Genomic DNA, 27,134 nt, shown 5'->3' with positions numbered 1-27,134 from the left:
TCAACAATGAGAGTAATTACCCTCCCATAATGCCTCAGGCTCCCACCCAACACCACATAGTGCCAATCATTCCATCCTGCTAAATGAAGCATGCATAGCTAGCTACGGCTATTTCCTTTAATCATTGGACCAACACACAATGCTTCATCGATGATGAGTGGCCACCCATGCTGTCGAGCTGCTCTGATAGAAGCAGATCAAACCAGCTCAAATAATTTCCATTTAATGTTACGAAAGAAGAGCATGGCCCTTTGCTGCGACAATGCCGCTACAGCATGTTATCTCACTCACTCTAGGCTGTGCTATTGTAATTGTATTTCTTTTTAAAGGAACAAAAGAGGAGCTATTTCAAAGCTGCAACACATCGGTGTCGGTGACCTGAGAGGAATAGGAAATGTGCAAATACTTCTTTTAAGTCTGGCGTTACATCACGCTTCCCTCTCAAGCTTTTAAAACGACTGTTTTTTGTTTTTTTTTTCTTCTTCTAAGGATTACATTGGATGTGCAAATGCAGATAACTGAATATATCACTAATGTTAGGGGGACCATTTTTACTGGAATAGGATGAAAGAAAAGTAGAAAGGTGCACCCATTGGATGTCGATCTAAATTGATTTCAAAATGCATAACAACGCTAAAAAACATCCAGTATATTAAAATTACAGGGTATAAAATATTCAGCACATTAAAATTTCTCTAATTTAAATGTATGAATGTCTGGACCGTTTATAAAGGCTTTGTTCTGCATGTTTAACAGTGTTTAAATATGTAATAAGGATTTTTGTTTATTTATTTTTTTTTTTTAAATAATTATTTTTTAAGTTGCATAATATTACAAACAAAGCCAGCAAACACAGCAATATCACATAATTTGAAACAAGTCAAACAAATGCTGTTTATGAGCCTAAATGTCTTTTTCAAATTTTGGTCTTCCTGTTACTATGGTAACAACCATCTTTTTTTCTTTTTTTTTTTTCTTCTGGATTATGGGGTTTATATCTATGTTCTAACTGAATCAGTATATAACTGTCATAATTGGTCATGTTTTTTTAGCTAAATGCTAATGCTATTTTCACCAAGGAGGTTCCTTACTGTCCCTATAGCATATTCAATACTCTATTTCACTTTGTGACATGGGTAGCACTAAATAACCCAATTCAGAAAGAAAAATAATAATAAAAATGCCGCCCAAATATAATTGAAGAACCCTATTAAGTAAAAAAATAATAATGTTGTAGTAAGCTGCTGCTCTTTCCCATTGTTTAATGTTCTGCTGCTGTGGCCACTGAGGAGTTCTGAATCTAATCAGTGATGCAGCTCCAGTCGCTCCAACATCTACCAGGATGTGAACAACCTTCCTCTGAATTTGCAGCCTTAAATTTACAAAAATGTGCCTACTGGGGCAAAGAAAAGTCCAAATAGCATGATTGTATATATATATATATATATATATATATATATATATATACCTCATCAGTCCAAGCTCTTACCCACTGAAGTAAAACTCCAACATTTGCTTTGTTTTGCAGGTTGTCACAGATATGTCACACTTCCCTTCTATATCTTAAAATCAGTGACAATGGCAGTACTATCAACCCGATCTCAATAATCTCAAATCTCATTGAAGCCATACAATAGGCCTCCACTGCGCACGGCCTCTGGATGAGACTGAGATAATCAGCTCTGCCTCTTTGTCTGCTTTGCCCTTTTAGCTGCAGGACCGCAGCAACTGTGGTGCAATGAAAAACCCATCCAATCACGTCAGCGGGGCAAAAGAGGGCAGCCAAATGCAAAAAAATCTGCTGCTGAGGCTTGTGAGGGTGATGTTATTGGAGATTATTTGAAGCAGGAGTTTGGAGCAGTTGTCTTTACCACGAGTCCTTGAAGAAGCATGTTGTGTTGAGTCCAGGAGGAAGAGAAGCCGAGCAAGATTTCCTGAGAAACTATAAGTGCCTGAGGCGATGTGCATCCCCAATCTCTTTTCCTCTGTTTGTGATTCTTTAGTGTAATCCCAGCTCTCTGAGAAGCAGCAGCCTGTGCAGTCAAACATTCACACTCTTCACTGCAAACACATTTTTCATTGGATTTTTTAAGAAATTTGAGGGAATCCAACTTGCTGTCTACTGACAGAAATGTTCATATTATTAGATTCATTTATTCTTGTGAAAAGCCTGTGGAAACTTGACCCTTTTTCTGAATCATTTAACATGTTGATAACATGAATCATGACAGCCAATAGTCACACACGCTGTTATTCCTCCAGCCAATTGAAACAAAAAACAAAAAAAAAAGCAAAGATCTTTATGCTTTACATACAGTTTTTAAAATAGTCATGGTAACCCATGCAATCGTAAGGTGAACTTACAAACTGCTTACACAGAGACTGGTGCTGAGTTGAAAATCTATGGGCGGTGCCAAGCAGGGTCTGAAACTACCCCTAGGATACCCATAGCACCCCCCAAGCACCCCTAAAAAAATTATGTGAGTTATTTTGATTTTTTTACATTAAACTACTATATTTTACTTATCATTTAAAAATGAATAAATACATATATAAAAAAATGTCTAGACTAAAAACATAAATTCAACGCAAGGTGATTCGGCCAATGAGCGCAGCACGCATTGAACTTTTGACCTTTCTTCGCTCTAGGCTACTTCCTCAAGTTAGCCAAAACAAAAATGTGTTATTAGCAAAGAAGAACAACAACATGGATCGTTTTCTAGTCCTTAAAGGTCCCATATCATGCTATTTTTCACCCATCTCCATTTGAGGTTTATTTTCTCAAACTCACCTGTTTTCCAGAGATTTAGCCTCTGAAAAGTCATTTTCTGAGCAACTCTACACAAACAGGCTGATTTGAGGCCTACTTATGCATATTCATGAGTGGGCGTGTCTATAGACGGGACACTGACTTCCTCCTCACCGCATGGTAACGTAGGGCCAGAAGAGGGCCCGCCCTCCTCCCACCCACTCCGGAGCCGAGCTCAAACTGCTTCATAAACACGAGACAGAGCGTGGGGGCGGGGCGTTCACCAGTACATACATAGACTGTAGAAAATACATGTATAGCACTGCGTGAAGGACGCTGACATGCTCATCTTGTGGGCGTGTCTGTTTACATGTCAATCACGACAGAGAGCTTCCTGGAGGCGCGGCTTCTCCAGCTCAGTGCTGCGTCAAATTCGTCATCAAAGTGGGAACGCGTCATCAAATTGGAGCGAGGTTTTTGGTTTCACCCTGCAGTAAGAAAGGAGCAAATCACCCTCTAACTAACAATTGAGGGAATCAATGAAAAAACCACTTTGGGCATGTTTATGAAGCCCTAATAACACTTTTATCATGTTTAAAGCACAGAAAAGTTGATTTAGCTTAACATGAGCCCTTTAAATCGGCATGAGTGGAATCAGAGACTCAATTAAAAACTGGACAAGACGAGTGTGATGCATCTAATGCAGGAAAGGGTGTACGATATGACAATGTTAGAGTTAGAGACGATTTGCCAGTTCACGGAGATTGTAGAACCGTCTGTAGTGCACCAGATTCTGACAACAATCACAGAGCTGCACAACTTCTGAGAGCTATTTGACCAAACCCGGGGTCGCACTTCATTTTCATGTTATTTAACATGGACTCTGGTCGGACGCTACACGGTGATGATGATGTGTTTCAATAAGCATGAGATGACGCACAAATGTTTGCTGTCGAGGTGAATACAGGCTGTCCACTGGTAAAAGATCTTATAAAATACATAAATTACTAGTTTTTGACTTGTTACTCTGAGTTATGTGTGTTACAGCATTAAACCGCAACTTAGCGTCTGTAGCGTCACATGAAGCTACTTGTCATGTTTACAGTATAGTAAACAAAACAAGTTGCTATTAAATAAAACTGAGTTATTAAATAAACTTGCCTACATGTGCACGCCGTGCACGGATCTGAATAGTGTAGCAGCAATGGGTTCAGGAATAAAGAGTTATCTGCTTTATTATGGTTCCGGTCGTATGCTGACGGCTACGGTCCGGATTGGGTCTAACTTTGTAGGTCTGATTACCACTAGCAACTGAGGCTCTGCAGCCTCAGTGCGCATGCCTGTGGTACAAAAAGTTTGGTTTCTCTGTTTACATAGACACGGAGGGGGTAGCGTTTTCAAAAACACCCACTCTGGAGCCCATTTTTAAAAACTTCAGTTTTCAAGCAATAAAAACGCCACTGCCCACCGCCAAAACGCAACAAAATTTCACTTGAAAACGTTCTTGTGTAAACAGAGCCTAAGGTCAAATATCTCCATTAGTTATTTACTTTTGAAAGTTCAACATATAATCATTAAAAATCGCGGAAACATTTCATGCTGACATTTCAGAGATTTTCAGAGACTCTCCATAAGTGCTACTGAGAAAACTTCTGGTTAACTTCAAAACAAGAGCCCTATTTAAAAAAGCCTTAAAAAATGAATGGAAAACGAGATGAGATGCTTTTATTTCCAAAAGGAGAGGTTTGATTTTTAGCTTGAAGCTGGTACCAAGACGATTTTAATAATTCATTATTTTGATGTCAGACTTAGTATGAGTATGTTAGTATGTAATATCGAACACAGCCATGACCACACTGTGAGGCACCAAAGCTGATTGGCTGGTTTTGATCTCTTAAGCAAACTTAGCAGAATACAACTGGGGCATGATCACCTGCAGCTTCTGTGCAGAGAATGGTAAATGGACTTGATTGATACTGTATAGTGCTTAATCCACACACTGAAGTAGTGTCCAAGCACTTTACAATATCAGCTCATTCGCCCATTCACACACCAAAGGGGCTGCTTTGTCCTGCAAGGCGTTGGGAAAAATTTAGGGTTCAGTGTCTTGCCCAAGGACACTTCGGCACAAAGACAACCTCTTTCTTGGGAAACAAACCCCTCTACCACCTGAGCCATGGTCGAAGTAACATTGACAACCCCCACTCCAAAAACGGATCCTAATTCTAAAACTACGAATACAAAAATGGAGAAATTCCCCCTTAAAAATTGTTTTAATGGTATTAACATTTTGTTCTTGGTTAAAGTTTGATTTAGGAGAAAATTCCTGATTGGCTACATTTTTTGTAAGACATAATTTATAGAATAACTATCTTTTTATTATTAAATATCATTGCCTTGTTTGACAAATCACAAACAATTTCATAGTTGGCAATTTGTTGGCCAAAGTGAGACATTGATATTGGGTAGACCTAAAAAGACCTGAAAGTTTTTATCCTCATACTGTATATCTGGGCAGATATTTGCGATCATACTAGTTTGTGGTTTGCAGAGATCAAAGCCTCTCTTTGCTGCTAATTTCATAAATCCTGATGGAAATGAATGCAAACTGAATAGCAATTATTTTGATGTGACATGGAATCAAAAGATTGAAAATCAAATGTTAAATATTAGAAGATTAGTGTTTATTTTTAGGATGGAGGTCTTGTAAAATTGAAAAAAAGAAAAATATATAGAGAAATATTTATTTAAAGGCGTGAGATGACACAGTTGTTAATTATATGATTGCTATGCAGAGCTCAGTGCAGTACTGACCTCGTTGTGGTGAAATAAATTGTTTACATTCCCCTCATACTTTAGAGATGATGAAAAGTTTTTGGAAGATTTTTATTTGGTTTTTTTTAGACATTTTAATGCCTTTCTTTAATAGCAGCAGAAGGGAAAAAAGGAAATAACATAAAATGATCAGCTGCTGGATTATGTGATTTAACCTACCTAAGTTATCAGGTCATCAAAGGAAGAGAAGGCATTTTCAACAACCAACCTTGTCCATAATTCAGTATCTAAAGTGAAACGATACAAGAAAAGCCTCTCTGACACAGAACATTGAGTTCTGATTCAACATCACTGGGTGAGAATTATTCCTTTACCGCTATTTTTAAATGCAATATCATGTGAAATTACATGCAGTGGATAATATAAAGGTTCGAAGTCTGCAATTTGTTACTTCGCCCTGTTTCTATGATTTTATTCGGACTAAACCAGCATTGTTTTTTTTAAACAGAGCAGCTGTGATAAGACAACATATGTTGACCATTTTTAATGACTAACACACGGATCACAGCAAACAATAAACACATTAGACACCTCACATGCACACTGCATTGTGGGAACGTGTGTCTAAATAAATGCAAAATATTTACAATTTTAAAGTGCAGCAATTCAAATGTTTTTTTTTTCAACTATGAGAGTTGAAATTTTGAAATTTGACTCCGTTATGTCGGATTGGATACTCACTGAGTTTTACCAGAATCGCATTTAATCATGATTTTTTTTTTTTTAAATGGGGTGCACATACATTTGGATCTATTGTGTTATTAATGGGGATAGAAACTTGTTACAAGCCTGTAAAGCACATGTGTCAAACTCAAGGCCTGGGGGCCTAATCCGGCCCTTTAGAGCATCAAATTTGGCCTTCTCGAGGAAGTAAAAATGATAGCAATAACTCAATATCTCAGCCCCTCCAAATACAACAAATTCAATTAAAAGCCACAATATTTGCAGAGCTCAGTTTTCCAGTTCTTATATCACATGACAGCAGTTATTTTTAATCTTAAATTGTTGAAAGAAATCTAAATTTTTCAAAAATCTTGCTAATTTTCTTAAAATGATTCCACAAAATTTCCCCAAATTTCTAAAATCAGGGGGATTTAAGTGCAGATCCTACAGGGAATGATATACTCTCAAACTTTATCATTATATATCATTTATATGTTTTCCTGCCTAAAATCAGTGGCCCACTGGAGCTCAAATTGCTCCGTATTTGGCCCTTGAACTAAAACCAGTTTGTTACTCCTTATTTAAAGTGTAAATGATCATGACACCATGATCATTCACACAAAGAGGAGATTTAATGCTTGGTGGAGGTTTGTGCTATCCTAGTGCTCTTGTTCATCTTTAAATAATAATAATCATAATAATAATAATAATAATAATAATAATAATAATAATAAACATCTTGATTGCTGTTCAAACATATATAACTGAATTTTGATCAATATCACATGAATTTAACCAATAAACGTGTTAAATAACTCCACCTGGGAGTGCTGCTAAATATTTATTTGTCCTGCTTCTTCTTTAGTTTTGTTTATTTAACTTTCTCTGAATATTTTTTAAATCTTTGCACCATCTGTCCATTTTTTTTTCTTTTGGTCTTGAACACATGATATGGTTTCTACTGATAAATGTAGTAGATTATTAATCTAATAGATGCTTCCTGAGTTTAGCAACGAAACCGTAAAAAGAATGCCCTCAGCTTGAGGATGGGGAACCGCAGAATAAAATAACAACAAACAGCAGCGTTAAAAGGACTTGTTGCATCTAATTTTCTCTGTTTGTTGAATGTTGACACAGCTGATAATAGAGCACCACTGTTATTTACGGTTGCTGTCTCATCTCGACTGTGAAATCAGCATTTGTTCAGGTGGGTCATTGGTCTCATGCTATTCCAGGTGTTTTGTATAAAGATGGGCTTTCTCACTGCGAGGGGGATAGAGTTTTTTAAATGGCTGGAACAAACAGTCCTAAGAGCAGTACATGGGGAAATAATTAAAGATTGAATTTCACATTTTGGATTTACTGCCATAATACGTCTCTAGACCAGAGGTTACTTCACTTGTGGATTGGGACCTAGAAGTGGGTTGCTTATTGTAATGGCCATTTTATTAGTGTATATGTTTGTGGGTGTTAATTGAGTGCGTCACAGACAGTACTGTATATCAGTGGAGACCTCCCGTGACATCGGGTTGTTGCTTGATGGGGTGGAGCACAAATGTTTCTGACCGCAACGCCACAAACACTGCTGGATACTGTGTGAAGTGCGAAGGTTTAAAGGTGAATTGTTGGCATCAATGGACACATTGGTTTTGTCGAGTGCTTATCGATGTGGACCAAAACTCATATCTCAATTTTTGTTTTTTCTCAAACTGGCGATATACGATATAAATCTCAATATTATATTTTATTATATTTTTTATTCAAAAAAAGTCTTACCAGAAAAAAAAAAACTATTGCAGTTTAAATTTGTTGATGAAAAATATCACACAGGAACATTTATTAACACAGCCGCTGAATATTTTGCCACTATTGGGTTTTTCTCCTTTAAGGGACAGTTTGTATGAGTGAGTTCTTCAGTGTGGCTTGTTTAGGGGGCGGTCTGGGAAAGGTTGCACACACAAATCCATCTGAATGTATGTATGTAAGTAACGATAGCAGCGACTCCTAAAACAAATATTTTAATATCAAATAAGCTCTACATTTTTTTATTTTTCTTTATCGCCAAAACAAAAAACTTGACATATCTTGAATCTCGATATATTACTCAGCCTTAGTTTCGACTCAACTGGTGAACAAACAAAAAAAACAAGTGTACATCATTTAGTCGTATGCCATTTACCGCAACTGACAGTAAAAGGTTTACATGGTCAGTCACTCAGCCCTTTAATAGCCCATCAAGGTCGCCAAGTACTGGACTTGGCTACCACACACACACACACACACACACACACACACACACACACACACACACACACACACACACACACACACACACACACATATACTGTATATATCTTTTTTCAAACTAATTTAGAAAACACCTGCCAACCTTGTGTTTTTATTGATTGAAGTCAGTTTATTGAGATTAAAGAGAATTAAGTCTCTCACTTACATCATTATCTGACTGACCTTTTGGGTTTTTTTTTTTAATATCTTGACAAAGTGATATTCTGTAATGATTCAGGTTCAAACTGCTCCTATAACCTCAAAGTTACTAACCATTACTATTACTACCCCATCAATGCAGTGTGGTATCAGAAGGTGAAGTACCTGAGCAAAACAGCATTTACCGTATTTTCCCGACTATAAGGCACACTATCAATGAATGGGTCTGACTGGGTCTATTTTCATACATAAGGCGCACCAGACTATAAGGCGCACCGGTTTGTTATTATCATTATTATTATTAAGACGCGTTAAGCGAAACAAAATAGTCAGATAAGTCAAACTTTATTCAACTCATTAACAATAATTCTGAACATTGTTCAGGTTTAACACATAAAATACAGAACAATACACTCACTTTTTCACTTCAGTATGTTGAAGCACAGTACAGGTCACTCCGCGAGGCACCTGACTATGGTAGCCTTAAAGCAACAAAAATCCATCAAGCGGTGCAGCTTCATAGTTTACCAAAGTTGTACTAAAACATTTTGACATATTAATTTCATACATAAGATTATAAGGCGCACTGTCGATTTTTGAGAAAATTAAAGGATTTTAAGTGCGCCTTATAGTCCGAAAAATACGGTAGTCATTGCATTACAGAATAAGCTCGATGTGGTACATTTGACTTCTTGAAGGCCAAATTTTCCTTTCCTTTTCCTTCTTTTAATGGTTTTGTAATCCTCTTGATTTGCTGCTTAATAAAACTGTTTGTGATGTACACAGGCATCAAAAGTGCTGCAATATTTGTGGTTCATCGAAGACGTTAATGCTCTTTGCAGAGTTGTCATAGTTGCAATCCACTGGACTGGAAATCAATCAGACACAATGACAACTTGATTATCTCTCTTCCAGTTTGTCATCATGATAATACTGATAATGATAGCAATGACAGCAGTCACTCTCTGTTTAATTGAAAAGTGATCTATTGGAGAAACAACTGCAATGAGTTCTGTGAATCAAAGACGGAGATGATGATATGTCTATAAAAAAAGAACTAGCCAATGCATTATTAAAAACTAGATGCAGTGGAGGAACCTCATCGTCAAGGAAGGAATGATCTTAGTGAGCACTTAAATGTTTGGTGAAATGAAATCGTAGAAAGAAAAACAACAGAAGGACTTGGGGCCATGTTTAATTGTGAAAGTAAGAACATTTCCACAAGTACAATGCAAAGGAAACTCAACAGATTGGGATTTTAAACTGCTGTCTCGCCTTAAGAAAAGCACTTATCAGTGACGCTTCAATTTGCTACGGAGAAAAGGTCACGAGGTCTGAGGAGTCCAGATTGACCCTGTTCCAGATTGATGGACACATCATGGTAAGAAGAGGGGTGTTCAACATTATAATGCCTAGGGCCAACCGTACATTCTGTGGGGGCGGGGCTATGATCCTTTGGTTATCACGGTTGGTAAGGTCAGATGGCTACCAGACTATCCTGAGGGACCAGGTTATTCCATCGAGGGATTTCTATTCCCTGTTGGCAATGGGGGCATATTCCAAGATGACTGACAGGGTTTATCCAACTGAAATTGTGGATGAATGGTTCAGGGAGCATGAGACATGGATAGGTCAGACAGACCTGAACCCCTTTCAGAGCCTCTGATTGTCTGTGATCACAAAAAATTCTGAATTCACATTTTGAAACTGATAAATCAACCTGACATGGAATAAGCAATCAGAGTTTTTGCTCTCTCTCTCTCTCGCTTTCTCTCTCTCTGGACATTATCATCCATTTACACACAATTTCTAACCAGAAATTGGATGGTCGAACATTTGGAAAGTTTGACAAACAGTAAAAAATTGGTAAAAACATGTGACTAGAACTCAAAATGACTAGAAACAGCATTGTTGTAAAGCTTTTGTGATATTATCTGATGTGATTTCAGTGCTTATTGATTTCGAAAGCTCATAAGCATATAGAGGTACATTTTGTGACAGTGGGTGATGCTATTAACCCTCTTAAGCACGTTTGGTATGATTTATGGAAGTTTTATAGTCAGAAAAGTCATATTAACAGGGCGAGGTGTAAAAATAGAAACAAAACAGAAATGGTTGAAAAAGAAAAAAAAAGGCATACTCACATGCAGAAGACTGCACAGTGTTATGAATATTCCGTCATCAATACAAGATCCTGGCAAAAAATGAAAGACTCAAGGCAGAATTTAATTTTGTCACATTATAGAAGCTTATGGAAACAATGTCATAGTGAATGTGTGCCGTAATCAATGCCTATCTGACAAAGTGTTAGTGTGATGTTTTTTTTTGCACAGGCAGTGTATATACAGATAAGTAAATCAGATATAAGAATTAAAAAAGTCAGCGTCAGGTGAAGTTTACCTTTCAAGAACATCAGGCAAATGTACAATCTTAAAAGACTGCTGACATCTACTAACCTTCATTAGTATTGGTTTACCCTAATGTACAATGTGACAGGAATCAACAGAATTAGATTTAATAAAGGATCCAACCTCTGCTGACCCTGGTCCCTCTGTGCCGTGTTTGCATAATTTGCCTGGGCGTGAATACCCCCCCCCCCCAGGGTACTCCAGTTTCTAAATATATGTGTTAGCTAGCTTTCTCGGACTCTCTAAATTAACGATGTAGGTCACGCACTTACAGGCCTGCATGAACCTAATGTGAGTGAATGTGTGTCTCATATTTTCTATTTTCTAGGTCTTTGATCAAAGACGTTTCTTGCTATATTCACATTTTGTTAAGGCAGAGGGCCTCACAGAGCTGCATGTTGCATACACCTCCTTCAAAACTCCATGTACTTATCATTCATATAGTGTTCACTTTAAAAAGGATGGATTTTTAAAGTATTAGCTTCAGGTGATTTGCTGTTTATATTTAGTATGTGATCCACTGAGATCAGTGACCTAAAATGACACTTTGCTGTTACCACAATTGAAGAAACAGATCCAAAATGGCTCCTGAAGGGGTACATTTGTACAGTTTTGTTTAGAATTACTCTTAAAAGGGAAGAGAGCAGGCGGAGGTAAGTCACGCGAGATGTTCTGAGAGTCACATGACAAGCTGAGAAAATTCAACATGGCGGCTCGCTGCCGTGACTAGTTTACCGATCCTGTTTACGTGCACATACTAACGATTTTTTACCGTTAAATCAACGCCACCAACGAGAGCCGACCACGCGCCCTCTCACCAGCCAGAGTGGAGGACCTCGAGGACTTCATAGATAGATATTACGCTGAGTACGTGATGGAGTCCGGACCAAAAGCCAGTACATCAGGTAAGTCGGCGAAGCGCCGGAAAAAACGATCGGCGGGGGGGGGGTCTTCGGGGGCGGGTGGCGCGTGCCGCGCCCTTGCATACCTTCTGGTGCGGCCCCTGCTTGGGCAGGCCCCCGTGAGGCAGAGTGTCGGGGTTAGATTAGGGGGCCACATCCCGGCGGGGCGGTCTGGCTTGGCCTCTGGAGGGGGCCCTGGCTTTAAAGAACTGAAGCTCGTGGCGCGGGCGGCATCAGCATCTGGGGCGCCCGGGGGGGCTAGGTTGGGGTGCCTGGGGACTGGCGGGGGGACTCCCAGCGGCCCCCTGGTGCCTTATGCGGCTTGGGGTGTGGTCGTTCGCCCTGGGCGGGCTGCTCCTGGTGCTGCATCCATTCCGGGTCCTCCTGGCCTGGGGTCGGGTCCTTGCTGGCTCTGGGCTCACCGGCGGGTGCCCGCCGGCTGCCTGTTCGGCGTGGCTCTGGTCGTCTGCTGGGCGTGGGCTTTGGCTCCTCCGCTGGGGTCTCGGGCGGGGGGCTCTCTGGGCCCTCCCCTCGGGGGGCTGGGCGCGGGGGTGTGGGTGGTGGTGGGGGGGTGGGGGGCTGGGGGGCCTGGGGGTTGGGGGTTGGAGTCGGTGGCGTGGTGCGCTGGGTCCTTGGCTCCTTGGGGGCTTTTCGGGTGTGTATGGGGGGGGCAATGGCAGCCTCTCGGCTTGGGACCTTGGGGGCGTTCGGGGGGCTGCTTGGCCGTGGGGTGGTCGCCGGGGGCCCCTAGATCTCTCGCTCTTTCTGCTGGCCCGACTGCTTCTTCGGGCCCGGGGGCGGCTCATGGGTTTTGCAGTAGTAGCGGCTCTTGGAATCACATTTGTCATGGACGCACTGGCCTCGGGCTGTGGGATAACACTCATACTGGGCTCAACCATAGACACGTTGTTCCCAAATACCTGTTTATGTAACTTCCACTCACTTCCTCCTCTGCTCACAGCCACCACCATTATTCCTAAGCCGCACACTGGTCACCAGACTGGCTTGATAACACAACAATAAGCACAATATACACAACCACAATTTCACATCACATCACTTGAAACTTATTGATTATTCCCCACCCATTCGTTTTCCTATCTTGTATCCCTCCTCCCTGTTAACTCCCCCCCCCCACCCCCCTCACCCTGGTGTAACACTGCCCTCTCTCTTTTACATCCTCCCTTTAATAAAGTATTTACCCTTCCCTAGGGAGGGCTGGTGATGGTCACAATTATGCAATGAAATAAATTCATTTATTTAATTGCAATAATAAAATATGCATTGCTGTTAAAAGATTGCACTTCTTGTAGTGTTAACCTTCAACAGCATGTGCAAACAAGGTGAAAAAAAAAAAAAAAAAAAAAAAAAAAAAAAAAGAATTACTCTTAAAAGCTCGTCAGTTAAAGAAGTCATTTATATATCTCTATTATTTTTTTCATGCCATTTTATTTTGTTTATAAAAACCACATTTGGGTAAATTTGTATGAAATTAGCTTTTTTTAACATTTATTAAGGCAAGGCAAATTTATTTGTATAGTGCGTTTCATACACAAGGCAACTCAATGTGCTTTACATGATCAAAAAGTGCAACAGACACCATTAAACAGCTTAAAATATATAAGAACATTAAAGTCGGCAAAAGAAAAAAATAAAATAAATTAAAATTAAAATCATCAGTAAAATCATTTAAAATCATTAACAAACACATGACATCAACAACATGACCAAAAATCTCTCTCTCAATCATATGCAGTAGAGAAAAAAAGTGCCTTTAACTTTGATTTAAAAATGTTCACATTTGTTGCTGACTTCAGCTCTGCTGGCAGTTTGATCCACTTCTTTGCAGCATAACAACTAAAAGCAGCATAACCATGTTTACTGTGAGCTCTGGGCTCCACTATCTGACCTGTGTCCATAGATCTGAGAGACCTGCTGGGTTCATACCTGACTAACATATCACTGATGTATTCTGGAGCAAACCCATTCACAGATTTATACACCTGCAAAACTGCAGTAATGTGTTCTGACCTCTTTGTTCTGGTTAAGACCCGAGCTGCAGTGTTCTGAACCAGCTGTTGCTGTTTGAAGCTCTTTCCTGTCAGAAGACCATTACAATAGTCCAGTCTGATGGAGATAAAAGCATGGACCAGTTTCTCCTGATCTTTCTGAGTCATTAAACCTTTCACTCTGGAGATGTTCTTTAGGTGGTAGAAGGCTGTTTTTGTGATAGATCTGATCTGACTGCTGAATGTAAGATCTGAGTCAATCAGAACACCAAGGTTTTTGACTTGGTCTTTAGCTTCTAAAGATTGAGACTCAAGATAATTGCTGACAGCAGTCCTCTTTTCCTTGTCACCTCCATCTTGTCATGGTTTAGTTGAAGGAAGTTTTTACTCATCCAGCAGTTTACTTTTTCTAAGCAGTCACACAACACCTCAATGGGACCATAGTCATCTGGGTTCAGTGATAGATATAGTTGTGTGTCATCTGCGTAGCTCTGATAATCAACCTTACAGTTCTGTTTGTCCTAAAGGAAGCATATAAAGGCTAAACAGATGAGGTCCAAGAACAGAGCCCCGAGGAACCCCACAGGACATTGGTAATCTGTCAGATTCAAAGTTTCCAATGCTTACAAAATAACTTAACTAATTAAAACATGTTCATTGACACACAATCTCACATACGGCATGAAATAGATAATTACAGAAAATGCACTGTGTATTAAAAAAATATATACCATAAAAAGCCAAACCAGCTAGAAATTACTTTTTTCCATTTTCAGTTTCAAGTTGCAACTGTTTCCTTTTAAGTAAAAGAATAATGCATTATTTGGGCAATGTATTAGTCGTAGTTGTGTGCAATTTAGTTTTTTAAAAAAAAAAAAAGAGATATTAAATGAATATATAAGGTTCCACAGTATATTATTAATTTGGACTATGTGACGATTCACTGGTGGCTAACCACCATGCTAGGCTACTACAAAGCTAGGATTTACCACACAGACTGAATTTCAGGAGCAGAGGCACTTGGGGAGATAAAGGCTAAATAAAGCCATTTATTAAACCCACAAGACTTAAAAAGCTGAAGTAATTCCTAACAACAGTAGGCTATACACAGAGAAAGCAGCTCATTCAAGCTGAGATCAAAGGGAGCGTGCTGCAATACAGAGAATAGCTTATCATAGCTTGTGATCCGCAGCTCTGCACTCAGCCCAACTATAGCTTGTGTGTTTTCCACAAAAACAGCCTCTGGTGGTGATCTCCTCTCCTCTGCAGGAGCAGGTGGAACGTTGCGTCTTAAGGAAACTGGCTGTTAGCTCTGTAACTGAGGTCAGGATTCTGTTTGCTTTACTTCTTCTGCAACACTAATCTGCTCTCCTTCAAACATTTATCAACTTCTACCTGCCAGTGTGCTGCTGTTTTTACACTCTTGCTGTAAATTCAGAACTCACAAATTCAGGGAATTAACTTTTATGAAGGGTATGATGGGTAGTGCACAGAGGTTCGGTTTCCGATTAGTAATGAGTTTAATTACAGTGCAAAGGCGTAAAACGTGCTTCAGCGAGCTTTGATCCCTTGTGGTTTGATCAAATGAAAACATTTAACCTTGAATTTTTATTCACATCATTGTGTTCAGATGTTTACTAGAAAAAGTTTAACACTCTTTTATTATTAAATCAGTTTGCACTGTACTAGTCTGAAGGAGAAAACACTATAAACGTAATGTGGCCATACCTGCCTGTCATTGGTCGATCTTGGCAGATCACAGAACCTAAGTAGGTCTGTGCCTGGTTAGTAGATGAATGGGAGACCACTAAGAATTCCAGGTGCCACAGTGGGGGGGCAGTAGCTTTGGTGGTATCTGTCATTGTGTCCTTGGGCAAGATATTTTAATTGTGTAGGAACAGATTCACCAATGTGCCAGTTAATTATGTACGCTTTATGTGTGGCAATAAATGAGCAATTAGCATGTGTTGACCACATGATCACGCGTTATCAAATTCAAGTTACTTTTTGTAACCTTTCAAATACATTTACTAAAAAAAAAAATCTTCTTTATATAACATCGTGTTCATGTAAACTGAGATGTGTAAGAATTTGAAGATGCAAGATACTGTTTTATTTTATTTTATTTTATTTTAAAACTGTTTTAAGTTTCCATTTACATGATCAATAAAAATCAAATCAAATTAAATCAAACATTAATCTATATAATTTAAAACACTGTATTGTCTTCACTGAGAAGGTAATTTAATTCCATGGGGTGAAGCAATGCAGATGCTAAGTTAACCTACAGTTAAGTTAATTCTAGTACAGCCTTTCTGCAAAATAAAAAAAATAAATGAAAAAACAGAATACATGTAACCTGTTGTTATGCTTGCTGTTATTTAAAAATTATATAAAAGAAATGACCTGTTATTTCAGCCACTGCTTGTTGCTATCGTCACTAAAACCTGAAAACATTTAGCAAATATATCTTGAGTCATTGTCAATCTTTACTTCATACAAAACTACGATACGCCAGTTAAGTCAACTATTCATCATCATGCATGGTTATGCTGTACACCCAAAAGTCAAAGTATATTTTGAGAGAACTCATTATTTAGTAACTCCGTAAGTTGACCATTTGAACCGTAAGTACAAGTGACGCTGTGTATGATAAGTGCTGTAAACGTACAAAGTGATCAGCCCTCTCAGTGCTGCCTCCTGTGTCACGGTCTGAGTTTACCTCTGTACTGAGATTATAACCCTAACATAATCCAATAAACAAACTAAAACACCTGTTCGTTCACTTTGAAAACAAAAATAAACAAAAATGAATCCTTTTTTTTTTTAGCAAAAATGCATGTGCATGCAATGTGACATACAATCTCAGTACGATGTCAACTTAGTACATGACACCGGCTCTGCAGACACACACTATTCATACTATTCCTCGGTTATCCTTGGTTTTGAAGCGACCAAAAAACGCAACAATGTTCAAGTGACTTCTCACATTTAGTGTCTGTAGTTCATGTTTGAGTGTATTGTTCAGTCTCCAAAACTCAGCTTTGAATCATTGTTCCTGAAGGAGTCGATTTCTATCTAACTTTATTAAAAAAAGCAGATTTTTTTCTTCCTTCCTCCTCCATAAAAGATCTTAATAACTGTGGTAGGTGTAGTGATGGCAATTAATCACTTGCTGAGAAAGAGACACCCTTACCTCGCTGCTTCTGTGCCCTCTATATCGCACAACTAAAGTCGTTTTGCCGCTTTATTAACAGCTAGAACAGAACAATCAACAGGAAAAGTGAGGAGGAAGGTCAATTGTATTTCACGCTGGGAAATACAGCTCTGAGCAAAAAAAAAAAAAAAAAAAAGACCTCACAACCGTTTGCTCAGTTTCAACCAGAGGCATTTGTTTCACTCCAGTGTGAAATTACATTTAAACGTGTGAATATTAGGACATGTAGGTAATATTTTAATTGGATAAGAGTTTAGAGAACATCCAATCAGCTGCCATATGCTTTTTCTACAAGTTGGCATTTTAAATTCATATTGCTTGCAGAGCGCGCTGCTTTTCAAACAAAGCATACAGTATTTGCACAGTTAAAATAAAACTATGCATTTCATTTAAAATTCACCCAAAATATGCCATTTACCTCAAAGTGGCTGTTTAATAAAAGCAAAGCCTGCACCCAGCACTGAGTGAAATATGAGGGGTTTTGTGCAACAAACAAGTTGTGGCTGTTATAAAAAGAAAACCTCATTTATTTATCATATTGTAATAATAATAATGAGACATTCATGTCCCAGTTTATAAAAAATAATTACCATTATTAATGCCTTATTTAAAAGGGGACATATCATGGTTTTAAATTCTTTCTTTTTACATATAAATCATACAGTTGTGGTCTAATATAAAGCGGAACTGCAATGCTTGGGTCTGAATTCCTCAGTATTATAGCTCCACCCCTTTTCTACCCCCATTCTGATGTGCTTCTAAGAGCAACTCGTTTTGGTGCGGTCTCTTTAAATGCAAATGAGACACTTTTCATACCCCGCCCCCTCTTCAGGTTACAGAGGTGACACTCGGTTCAACTCCACCCTGTTCGGCCATTTTTGTATTTTGATAGAAGAGATACGGCTATGTAGTGGCGCATAAACTTTTTATTCAGAGGTTATTTACAAAATGTCAACAACGGAAGACTTGTCCATCCAGCCTTACATGTTCCAGCCAGAGTCAGACCCGGCGGAGCGAGATGAAAATGATGATGAACCTGCAGAAACCATAACAAGTGAGCTAACACAAGCACCGAGCTAACGCTAGCGCCAAGCTAATGTCACGAAATGCATTTTAATACAGTCTTTTCGGAGACAAAAACGGCAAAATGAAATGACTAATGAAAACTTTAGACTTAAATTAAATCACGTAGGCCATATCATCAAGGATCTAAAACGAGCACACAGCGCTAACATATGAAGACGGTGGCAACTGCTAATGCTAACAAAACAATGACAGGGACGTCTTATCACACTTTTTAGCGTTATTTTTACAGCTTACAGAAGTGCTCTGTTCATCGTCTCCAAAGATAGAAGGAATTGAACCCTCAATCAGACAAAGTCTTTTCGGCAAATCCTTCTTTATACTGACGGAGGTTGCTGAAGCAGTCATCCTTGAAGTGCTTCACGCACACAAAAATGACCTTACCCACAGATGTGGGTACATTTCCGTGAAAAATAAAACTCAACCATGCACTTTGAAAAGGTTTTGATGCTGGGAGACGGTGTAATGAAGCCTGTGGGTTACTAACATCCAATAACCAAACATTTTTGATTATCCTCTCGTAACTTCGGCATCCTTGAGCTTGGACTACAAAATAAAAGAGGAGAATAAAAATGGCGGATTGCTCTAAGTGTTGGACCTGGAGTTGATGGTCTTAATTTGGCAGTTCTGCTGCAAATACTGTGACGTTATTGTTCAAAAAACGTAATAGAGAATCGAAAAATCGAAACAGATTCAAAAATATGACCAAAACAGAATATAAAGATATCAACGGAGCACCTGAAGAGACTAATTTGAACTTTTCTGTACTTGTAAAACACTTATATATATATACAAATATACAATATACAACAAAATGCATTTAAAGGTTAAAAAAGTGGATTTAGCATGAAATGTCCCCTTTAAAGCTTATCATTCAGAGTATATATATAAGTTTAGGCGGTGTTTGATTAATCATTTGTGATTACTTAATTAATCACAAGTGAGGTCATCGTTTTTACTCTTGTAAATTCAAAATTCCAACAAAAAAGGAAAATAATAATTGGTGTGAGTACTGTGAATTGTTTCACTCATAAAAAAACAATTTTTTTTATATTTTTTGTGTATCTTGAACCACAACCGTGTCTGACATAGCTCACAGTTTGTGCTACTTTTATTATCAATAATAAACAGTGTTGTTTTTTTTTTTTCACTGTTTGAAAATATAATATTACAACAGGGTCACAAATCTTGAAGGTAGTTGTTTACCAGTATGTATGTTTAAATACTACAGTAGTTACTCCTCTAACAACTTTAATTGTTTTGTCGTTGGTTAGTTCAGTTTGTAATCATTTTGCAAAAATATAATCCTGTCTTCATTGTATTTGCCAAAAAGCTTCTAATTTCTTATCAGATACAACGTTGATTACATTTCTGTCTAAATTATTGTTTTTTTTTTTCTGCTATAATCACAAATTTCTAACTAAATCTGATGACTTGCCCCAGCAAATGTATAATTAACTGCGGGTAAAATATTGTATGTAAACATCTTTTTCTACTGGATCTATCGTATTGGATTTTGTCTCGTAATCTCATTGTTGTGAGTAGAATCCCTGGTGGGTTTGGTCTGATTTGACATTTTCTTTGCTTTCTTTCTTCTCGTGTATGGATTTTATTCGTATTACTTGGTCAGTCCTTGTATCGGTGATCTGTTCAGTCCTCTCTCGTGTGGATTCCCTCTTGTGTATTTGCACTCCCTTTTTTGTCTGCGTGTAAGAGCAGAGGTTATAGATTTCCCTCTTGTCTCCACACAGGTGAAGCTTAACTCCCCCATTGCCTTACCTCACTATTTTAGGAAGTGTTTGCGGTGGATTGTCTTACTGTTTAATTCTTTTGGTTTCATTTAGTTGATTTTTTTCTTCTTTTTGTTGTTGGAATATTACTTTTGATGTTTAAATGGACTTTAAGTTACACTGTTCTGACTTAGCTTTACATTTTTAACTAAGCATTTTTGAAACCTAAAACAAAGAACATGTTTGGCTTTATTTAAAATGCATTTGGGTGCTACTACCAATCTGCTAAGCAGGTTTTCATTAGTAATTACACTTGTTAATGGGCCCGTTTGGTAGCAGGAGCGCTGAGTAAGCTGTCATATAGTGAATTTGAAAGGCTCCACTCTAACCAAAGTATCAGATCTATTGAGAAGCAGATAATCAGCAGATCTACCTGCGGGAATCTATTCTCATTACCTTAAACAATGAGCTGAACCTAGACCATACATTATTCATGCCTTTCTGCAATATCTTATTGAACCTTTGCCAAGGACATTTGGACAGACATTCATCTTGACAAAATTGGACCAATCACAGCCACCAAATTGAACATGTGCAAAATGCAAAGGTGGTGCACAGTGCTGAATAATGTGGCTCTTTGCTGGGAAAATGAAACATATGCAGAGTTGAGTATAATGGTACCATCTGTCGCTAACGCAGCCTCAGACTGATAGCATGAATGTGGTGTCATACTCTGACCTTTCCACATTTTAATGCATCAGTGCAGCTTTTATTTGTTGTTTCTTCTTTTTCCTGGTGTCCAATGTTTTCAACCACTGGTAAACACATAATCACACTTGTGGCTGTTTTTGTACCAGTTGCCATTATTAAAGCTCTGATTTTCCACACAGACAACACAAGCACACAGTTGACTACAACAGATAAGTAAAATTGAAAGCTTTTGTACGAACCTTGGTTCTGGTAACTTTGTTGGGTTTGTTGGAATGGTGCGCTGGGTCCTCGGCTCCTTGGGATTTCTTGGGTGTGTATGTGGGGCAGTGGCTGCCTCTCGGCTTGGGATTTTGGGGGCATTTGGGGGCTGCTCGGTCATGGGGGGGTGGCCTGGGGCTCCTTGGACCGCGCCTTTTCTGCTGGCCTGGGCTGTTGATGGTGACAATTATGCAATAAAATACATTTATTTATTTAATTGCAATAACAAAACATGCATTGCTGTTTTTAAAAAAGATTGCATTTCTTGTAGTGTGACCTTTGACGTTTGAGTTCATTCTAAGATTCTTTCTAGGGACATACAGTAAGTTGTGTGCTTCAGGAACAACATGTGGCCAGAAAATGGTGTTGGTGTCTGTAATAAAGTGGCCATAATGAGTTACTTTGCATTTCCTCATTTTAAACTCCAGAGATAGTTTAAATGAAAAATTAATAAAAACTATAGTTTAACTTAATTTGCATTGCCAGTGCTTTTATTGGTTCAAATTTTGTGGACATGCTCTAAATCTGGGTTTGGTAGGTGAGGGTCCCAACTCCTAAGACCCTGTTTTAACCTCACACTGAGCCCTCCAGGCCAAAACTACTCGGGCGGATGGGACGAACTCCCAGAGGTCCACGTACCTGGTGTCATACAAAACACCGGCAGACAGCTACGAAAGTACCGACACCTTTAAAACACGTTACAGAAAACGTACAAGGACTACAGAGAGAAGCACTAGGGATTGTGGGAAATTCAGGATTTTACTGGAACTACTAGACGACAGTACATCCAGGTGTGCTCGACTATGAAAGCTCTGATGAGTGCGGACATTCCGCTCTCCCTACGTTTGTTTATTTATTTCATTCATTAAAACTTTTTTCTTTCAAAGATTAATAAAAGTAGCAGAAATATTTTGTTTTTAGCTGTTTTTGTAGTCGTCTTGTGTGGAGCTATTTTGTGTTGTCATTTGTGTTGTCATTTTGTATATTTTTCTGTTTTTTTTTGTGTGTGAAGTTTAGTGTATTTCTATTGTGCTTTTGTGTTATTTTTGTCAATTATTGTTAACCTTTTGTGTATTTTTCTGTAATTGTGTACGTTTTTGGAGTCATTGTGTGTATTTATATTGTCATTATTTTAATTACTTGGCAATTTTTGTGTATTTTGTCGTCTTGTCTGTTCTTTGGTTAATTTTGTGGATTTTGTTTGGCATTTTGTGTATTTCTGTTGTCCATTTGTGTATATTTCTGTAATTTTACATGTTTTCTGGAGTCGTTTTGTACATATACTTAAAGTGTTAAATCAAAATTAGGCCGAGGGCCGCATGTGGCCCCCGGTGCCCATAGCTTTTCTACACAGTAGTGACCTGCTTCTCTTCAGGGTCTGGTTTAGCAACAAAGAAATGTCATAATAATCACATGCACTAGTTTGAGGTGTATGCATGTATATTAGACACATGGCAACACATTGTTTCCAATGTGCAGTTCATCAACCTTTTGATTCCGGCTTCACTCCTTACAGTGTGTAGAAATTACACTTGTCACATGATGCAGGCACAGCATTCATCAGCCTCCTGTGCATTATAGTTGATGCCTGTTCTTTTTTTTCTTCTTCCCTCTTCACGTTTTCAGGCATCTGGAAGGCATTGTGTTCAACTGTGGCTGCGACATCCGCTGGATCCAGCTGTGGCAGCAGAGAGGAGAAGCTGGGCTTCACACACAGCAGCTGTACTGTAGGAATGGAGCCTCAAAAATACGACTGCACAACATGTACATCCACAACTGTGGTAAGCAGAGGGAGGAGGAGGAGGAGGGGTGAAGATGGAGTGCTATATGAGAAGAATACAGAATGAGGAAATGAGAGAAGCAATGAAGGGAGGAAAAGGGGTGGAAAGGAGAATAGTAAATGAAAGAGCGGCTGACAAAGCGACAGGAAAAGCAGGTGGAGGAAGGAAAGGGTCAGAGGTGAAATGAAGGGATGTGGAAGCGCAGCAGGAGGAAGAGGAGGAGGAGGAAGAGGAGGAGGCACTCAGAGTTCAGAGGGTGAATCAGATGTGAGCAGCAGCGTGTTGATTCTGACAGAAGCTGAAACTGTGCAGCATTATCTCCTGCCAGTGACTCATCACTGTGACATGTGGGTGTGTAAGTGGTGTGTCCTATTGTTGCTTCTGTGCTCATTTTATTACATTATGAATAGTGATTAATTGATTTGGTGTGTAAAATATGGAGACACCAGCTGTGACAGGCATGTGTTAACAGGAACATACTGTGTTGTGTGTGTGTGTGTGTGTGTGTGTGTGTGTGTGTGTGTGTGTGTGTGTGTGTGTGTGTGTGTGTGTGTGTGTGTGTGTGTGTGTGTATGTGTGTGTTTTCAGACTTGCCAGAGATCAGTGTGAGTCACAGCAGTGTGTTGGTGATGGAGGGCGACAATGTGACAGTGAGCTGCAATGGATCTGGATCACCGGTGCCTGAAGTGGACTGGACAGTTAGCGGCTTGCATTCCATCAACACACATCTGGTTAGACATGCTCAAGCACTACTGCACATTCTCAACATCTGAATAATGCTTTTCAATGCACTTTTTAGCTCTTTGTGAAAACTATGAAAGCATGCCCTCTTTTGTTCAGAGAAACCTATTTGCATCAATTATTTTTTGTCACTTTGCAATGCCAGAAATGTGCTCGTGCAGATCTGTGTTTGTATTTTCTGCCTATGTAACACTTTAAAAATTTCAAATCACATTTTGTTTATTTTTATACAGGATTTTGAAAACACAAAGAACTAGATCACTTTTGATTGGATAGAGGGACTTGTTTCAAGAGTTTGGTGTACATTTGAGGACATCATGTCTCAGAGTGAGGTATCAGGAAAACCTGTCATTTATCAGATCATACAGACTCATTTATTTATTCATTCAGTTCATTTCCGACATGGTTGCAATCACAAAATTTCACTTTGACATTCAGAGCAAATCACCTCATCGTTTTTTTTTTTTTTTGCATGCCGGAAAGGGCGACGGAAAAAAGCAGTTTGCTTTTCATGACTCAGCAAAACCTCCATCAGATAAAACGGCGTCACTTGTCAAACCAAACGGCGTTAGGCTTCAAATAAAAAGTCATCAGACTCGATAGCTTCAGTTCGTAAAACACTACATGGCATTTTATTTTGAAGGAACTGGAAGTACACATGATGAAGTAGGTTGGAAAGATGTTCTTTCCTGTTATTTTTTAAAAGTTAAGATGTATCAACATATTGTTTGATTAATAAATACATAGTTAAATGAAACGTTGATATATCTTAGCCTTTAAAAATAGAAAATAACAGCTTTAAACTCACTCTCATATCTGAAGCAGCACATGTTGATGACGTCATGTGTGATTCGGGTTTCTTCAAAATACAACATCTTGTTGTATGTCATGGCATGAGGCAGTTTTTTTAAGTCCGTTTAGTCTGATGACTTTTATTTTGAAGCCTGAAGCCGTTTCATCTTATGGCGCTTGTTTTGATATGTGAGGCCTTTTGAATTGATGAAGGTTTTGCTGAGACATGAGTCTGCTTGGTCTGATAACCAGGATAACGATGCACAGTGGCCCACATTTGGCCCAGTGCTGGTTTATTTGGCCTGTTCTTGGCTGACACCTGGCATTGTGATGGCTTGGTTGTGGCCCAGTTCTGGCAAAACGGCGTGGAGCGCCTATGTGCTGTCATTCCATGCGGTATGTGGACCAGATGAACATGTCAGTTGTGGGCTGAATGTGGCCCAGAAAAGATTTGCTATCCGTGAAATGACAGAGGTTTTCCTGATACCTGATACTTCACTCTGAGAACTAAGGATGTCCTAAATGAGGAGTTCCACGGCTTTAAATTAGTTCACTTTCACACTGCACTTCGAATTCGGGCTAAACTATTTTTATTCCATCATGCAATAACAAGCTACTGCTATGCTAACCTGCTGAAACTCTATTAAGTACCATAACCTGTAGTTTTGCTGCCAATTGTGTCAAATATGAACCCCAGTTTAAACACAAACACAAGAAGAGAAGAAATGGCTTATTTCAGACTTAGCCACTGGGGTGGTGACTGAGCGGCCTGAGCTGAACCCTTAGCTCACTAATCTGGCCTCCAGGGATGTCTTAGCTACAACAACCGCAGTGATAACAGCAAGAAGAGACCAACAGCATCCTCAGAAACGCTTGTGCAGCTGTATTTGTCATCTGTCTTTAATGCTTTTATTACAGAGGAAAAAATGCAAAAGCTCCAGGCTACGTGTTTTATAGGAGACTGTATCGAGATGAATTAAGTGTTTAGCAACGGGATTCTGGCCAACTGCAAATAAGAAGCATGGGAATAATGCTGCTTGGCCTTCCTTAGATGTATTCATCTAAATAGTCTGAAAAAGCATATCACTGTTTCATTCTGTGTAAAACGCAACTCTTTTGGAGTTCAGATCACACTGGATCGATAAAAGGATTGATTTCCACAGGCTGATTGCACTCCACATTTACCCAGCCTGAATGTTGCCTGAATTATTTACTTTATCAATATAACTGGTGTCACGGCAAATTTGCGGTTGACCTCATTTGAGACATGATTTATTGCTCTGGTTGAATGATGGAGTCCAGGCGAGGCATTGATGATTTTATAAAAAAGGTTTATTATAAACCTAAATAAAAAAGATATAAGATGGACAAAGTTAGTGACCGCCCCGGGGACGTCCGATGACAGAGTGGCCCACAGTTCTAACTCATCACGTATATTCCCCCTCAGTCCCCCTCCCTCCTCCCCCCAGGAGATAAAGAGGACAGGGTGGAGGTGAAAGAAGAGGGTTAAAAGAGACAGTTTCTTCTTTAGGTCAAAACAACCAGTTCCCTGGTATCTCCTGATTGTCGTGAGTGTTGGAGGTGTGTGCGTGTATGGTGTTTGTGTGTATGAATGGATGTGTATTGGGTGTGTATGTGTGACTATGCGAGTGTGTGTAGGCATGTGAGTGTGTGATGCCTCTGTGTCTGAGGGATAAGATGTGTTTTGGGAAGCTGACCTCGAGAAGAGAGCAGAAAACATGAGACACAGAATGAAAAGTCTCAACTTAAAGCCTTAAAAAGAATAAGGTCTATGAGTAAATATGTTAATAAACATACTAACAATTTTGCCCTGACACTGGAGTGATTAAAGATTGTATCTCTCACAGGTTGGTCTGGATGGTTTATTAACTCACACATTTTTGTATTTTTCTCTCTACAGTCTAATGTGTACTGGCCCAACATCCACTCCATCAACTTGACCCTTTTCAACATCAGCCGGGACGACAACAACTTCCTGCTAACCTGCATCGCAGAGAACGTGGTGGGAATGACCAACTCGTCTATCCAACTCAACGTGCAATGTGAGTCTGAAAGAACCTGCTGTAGAAAGCGTGGTTTAACCTGCAGTGGCTCCAGACCTGAGAAGTGCAGATTCTGTGGTGGTTGATACATCTGGGGGAAGATACACCTCAGGAGAGAGCTCTCTACAACAAGCTGTGTAACCTTTACTGGAAGAAAGAAAGCATCTGGCAAATCTCCTACGTCCTTGAACTACCCCTAGTCCAAACTCTAACATTAAACACTGATAAATACGCTTCTGGAAGAGGAAATCTTTACAAACACTTATAGTATCAGCAGAGCTCTCTTTACCAGGTCAAGGCAATCGTCCAACCTCACTCGACTGTTGTTTGTGCTTACAAAGCAGCATTTTTCGTAATCACAATTGAATGTGCAGTTGTTATTCGATAAGTCTATGGATCCCTCCTGTACCCAGACGGATGCGTTTTTATTTAGCAACTGTTTGGTTACACCTTAGGTCAGTGGTTCTCAAACTTTCTCTTATTTTTGAATCCAAGTCCCCCCTTGTCCGACTACAACATTTTGCCAAGGAAACTATTTAAAATCAACTATGGATCATAATGATGGAATGAACAAGTGATAACACAACTTTTAAAGAATCTAATTTTGTAAATAAGTGGAAAGAAACAGTATTCAGTGCTGTGGTTCCCAACCTTTTTCGGATTGTGACCCCATTTTGATATCAAAATACATATAATATTATGAAAAATGTGTCTGATTTGGGTCACTTCAGACTTCAGTGAACACAG

General features: G+C 39.1%; 1 protein-coding gene across 4 annotated transcripts in view; it reads left to right on the top strand.

Annotated features, from left to right (window-relative positions):
• ntrk3b (neurotrophic tyrosine kinase, receptor, type 3b) overlaps positions 1-27,134 on the top strand; it is a 497,810-nt gene that overhangs the window by 300,926 nt on the left and 169,750 nt on the right. For all 4 annotated transcript variants that reach the window (XM_028441230.1, XM_028441225.1, XM_028441234.1 and 1 more), the window contains exons 5-7: positions 22,637-22,791; positions 23,380-23,522; positions 26,246-26,387. In XM_028441230.1, coding sequence (XP_028297031.1) covers positions 22,637-22,791; positions 23,380-23,522; positions 26,246-26,387 — 440 coding nt within the window. The remainder of the gene's footprint in view (positions 1-22,636; positions 22,792-23,379; positions 23,523-26,245; positions 26,388-27,134) is intronic.

The sequence above is a fragment of the Gouania willdenowi genome, chromosome 3 (genome assembly GCF_900634775.1).
Source record: "Gouania willdenowi chromosome 3, fGouWil2.1, whole genome shotgun sequence".
In the NCBI taxonomy this organism is placed as follows: Eukaryota; Metazoa; Chordata; class Actinopteri; order Blenniiformes; family Gobiesocidae; genus Gouania; species Gouania willdenowi.
The sequence above is the reverse complement of the archived record's forward strand: the minus strand, read 5'-3'. Positions and strand labels throughout refer to the sequence as shown.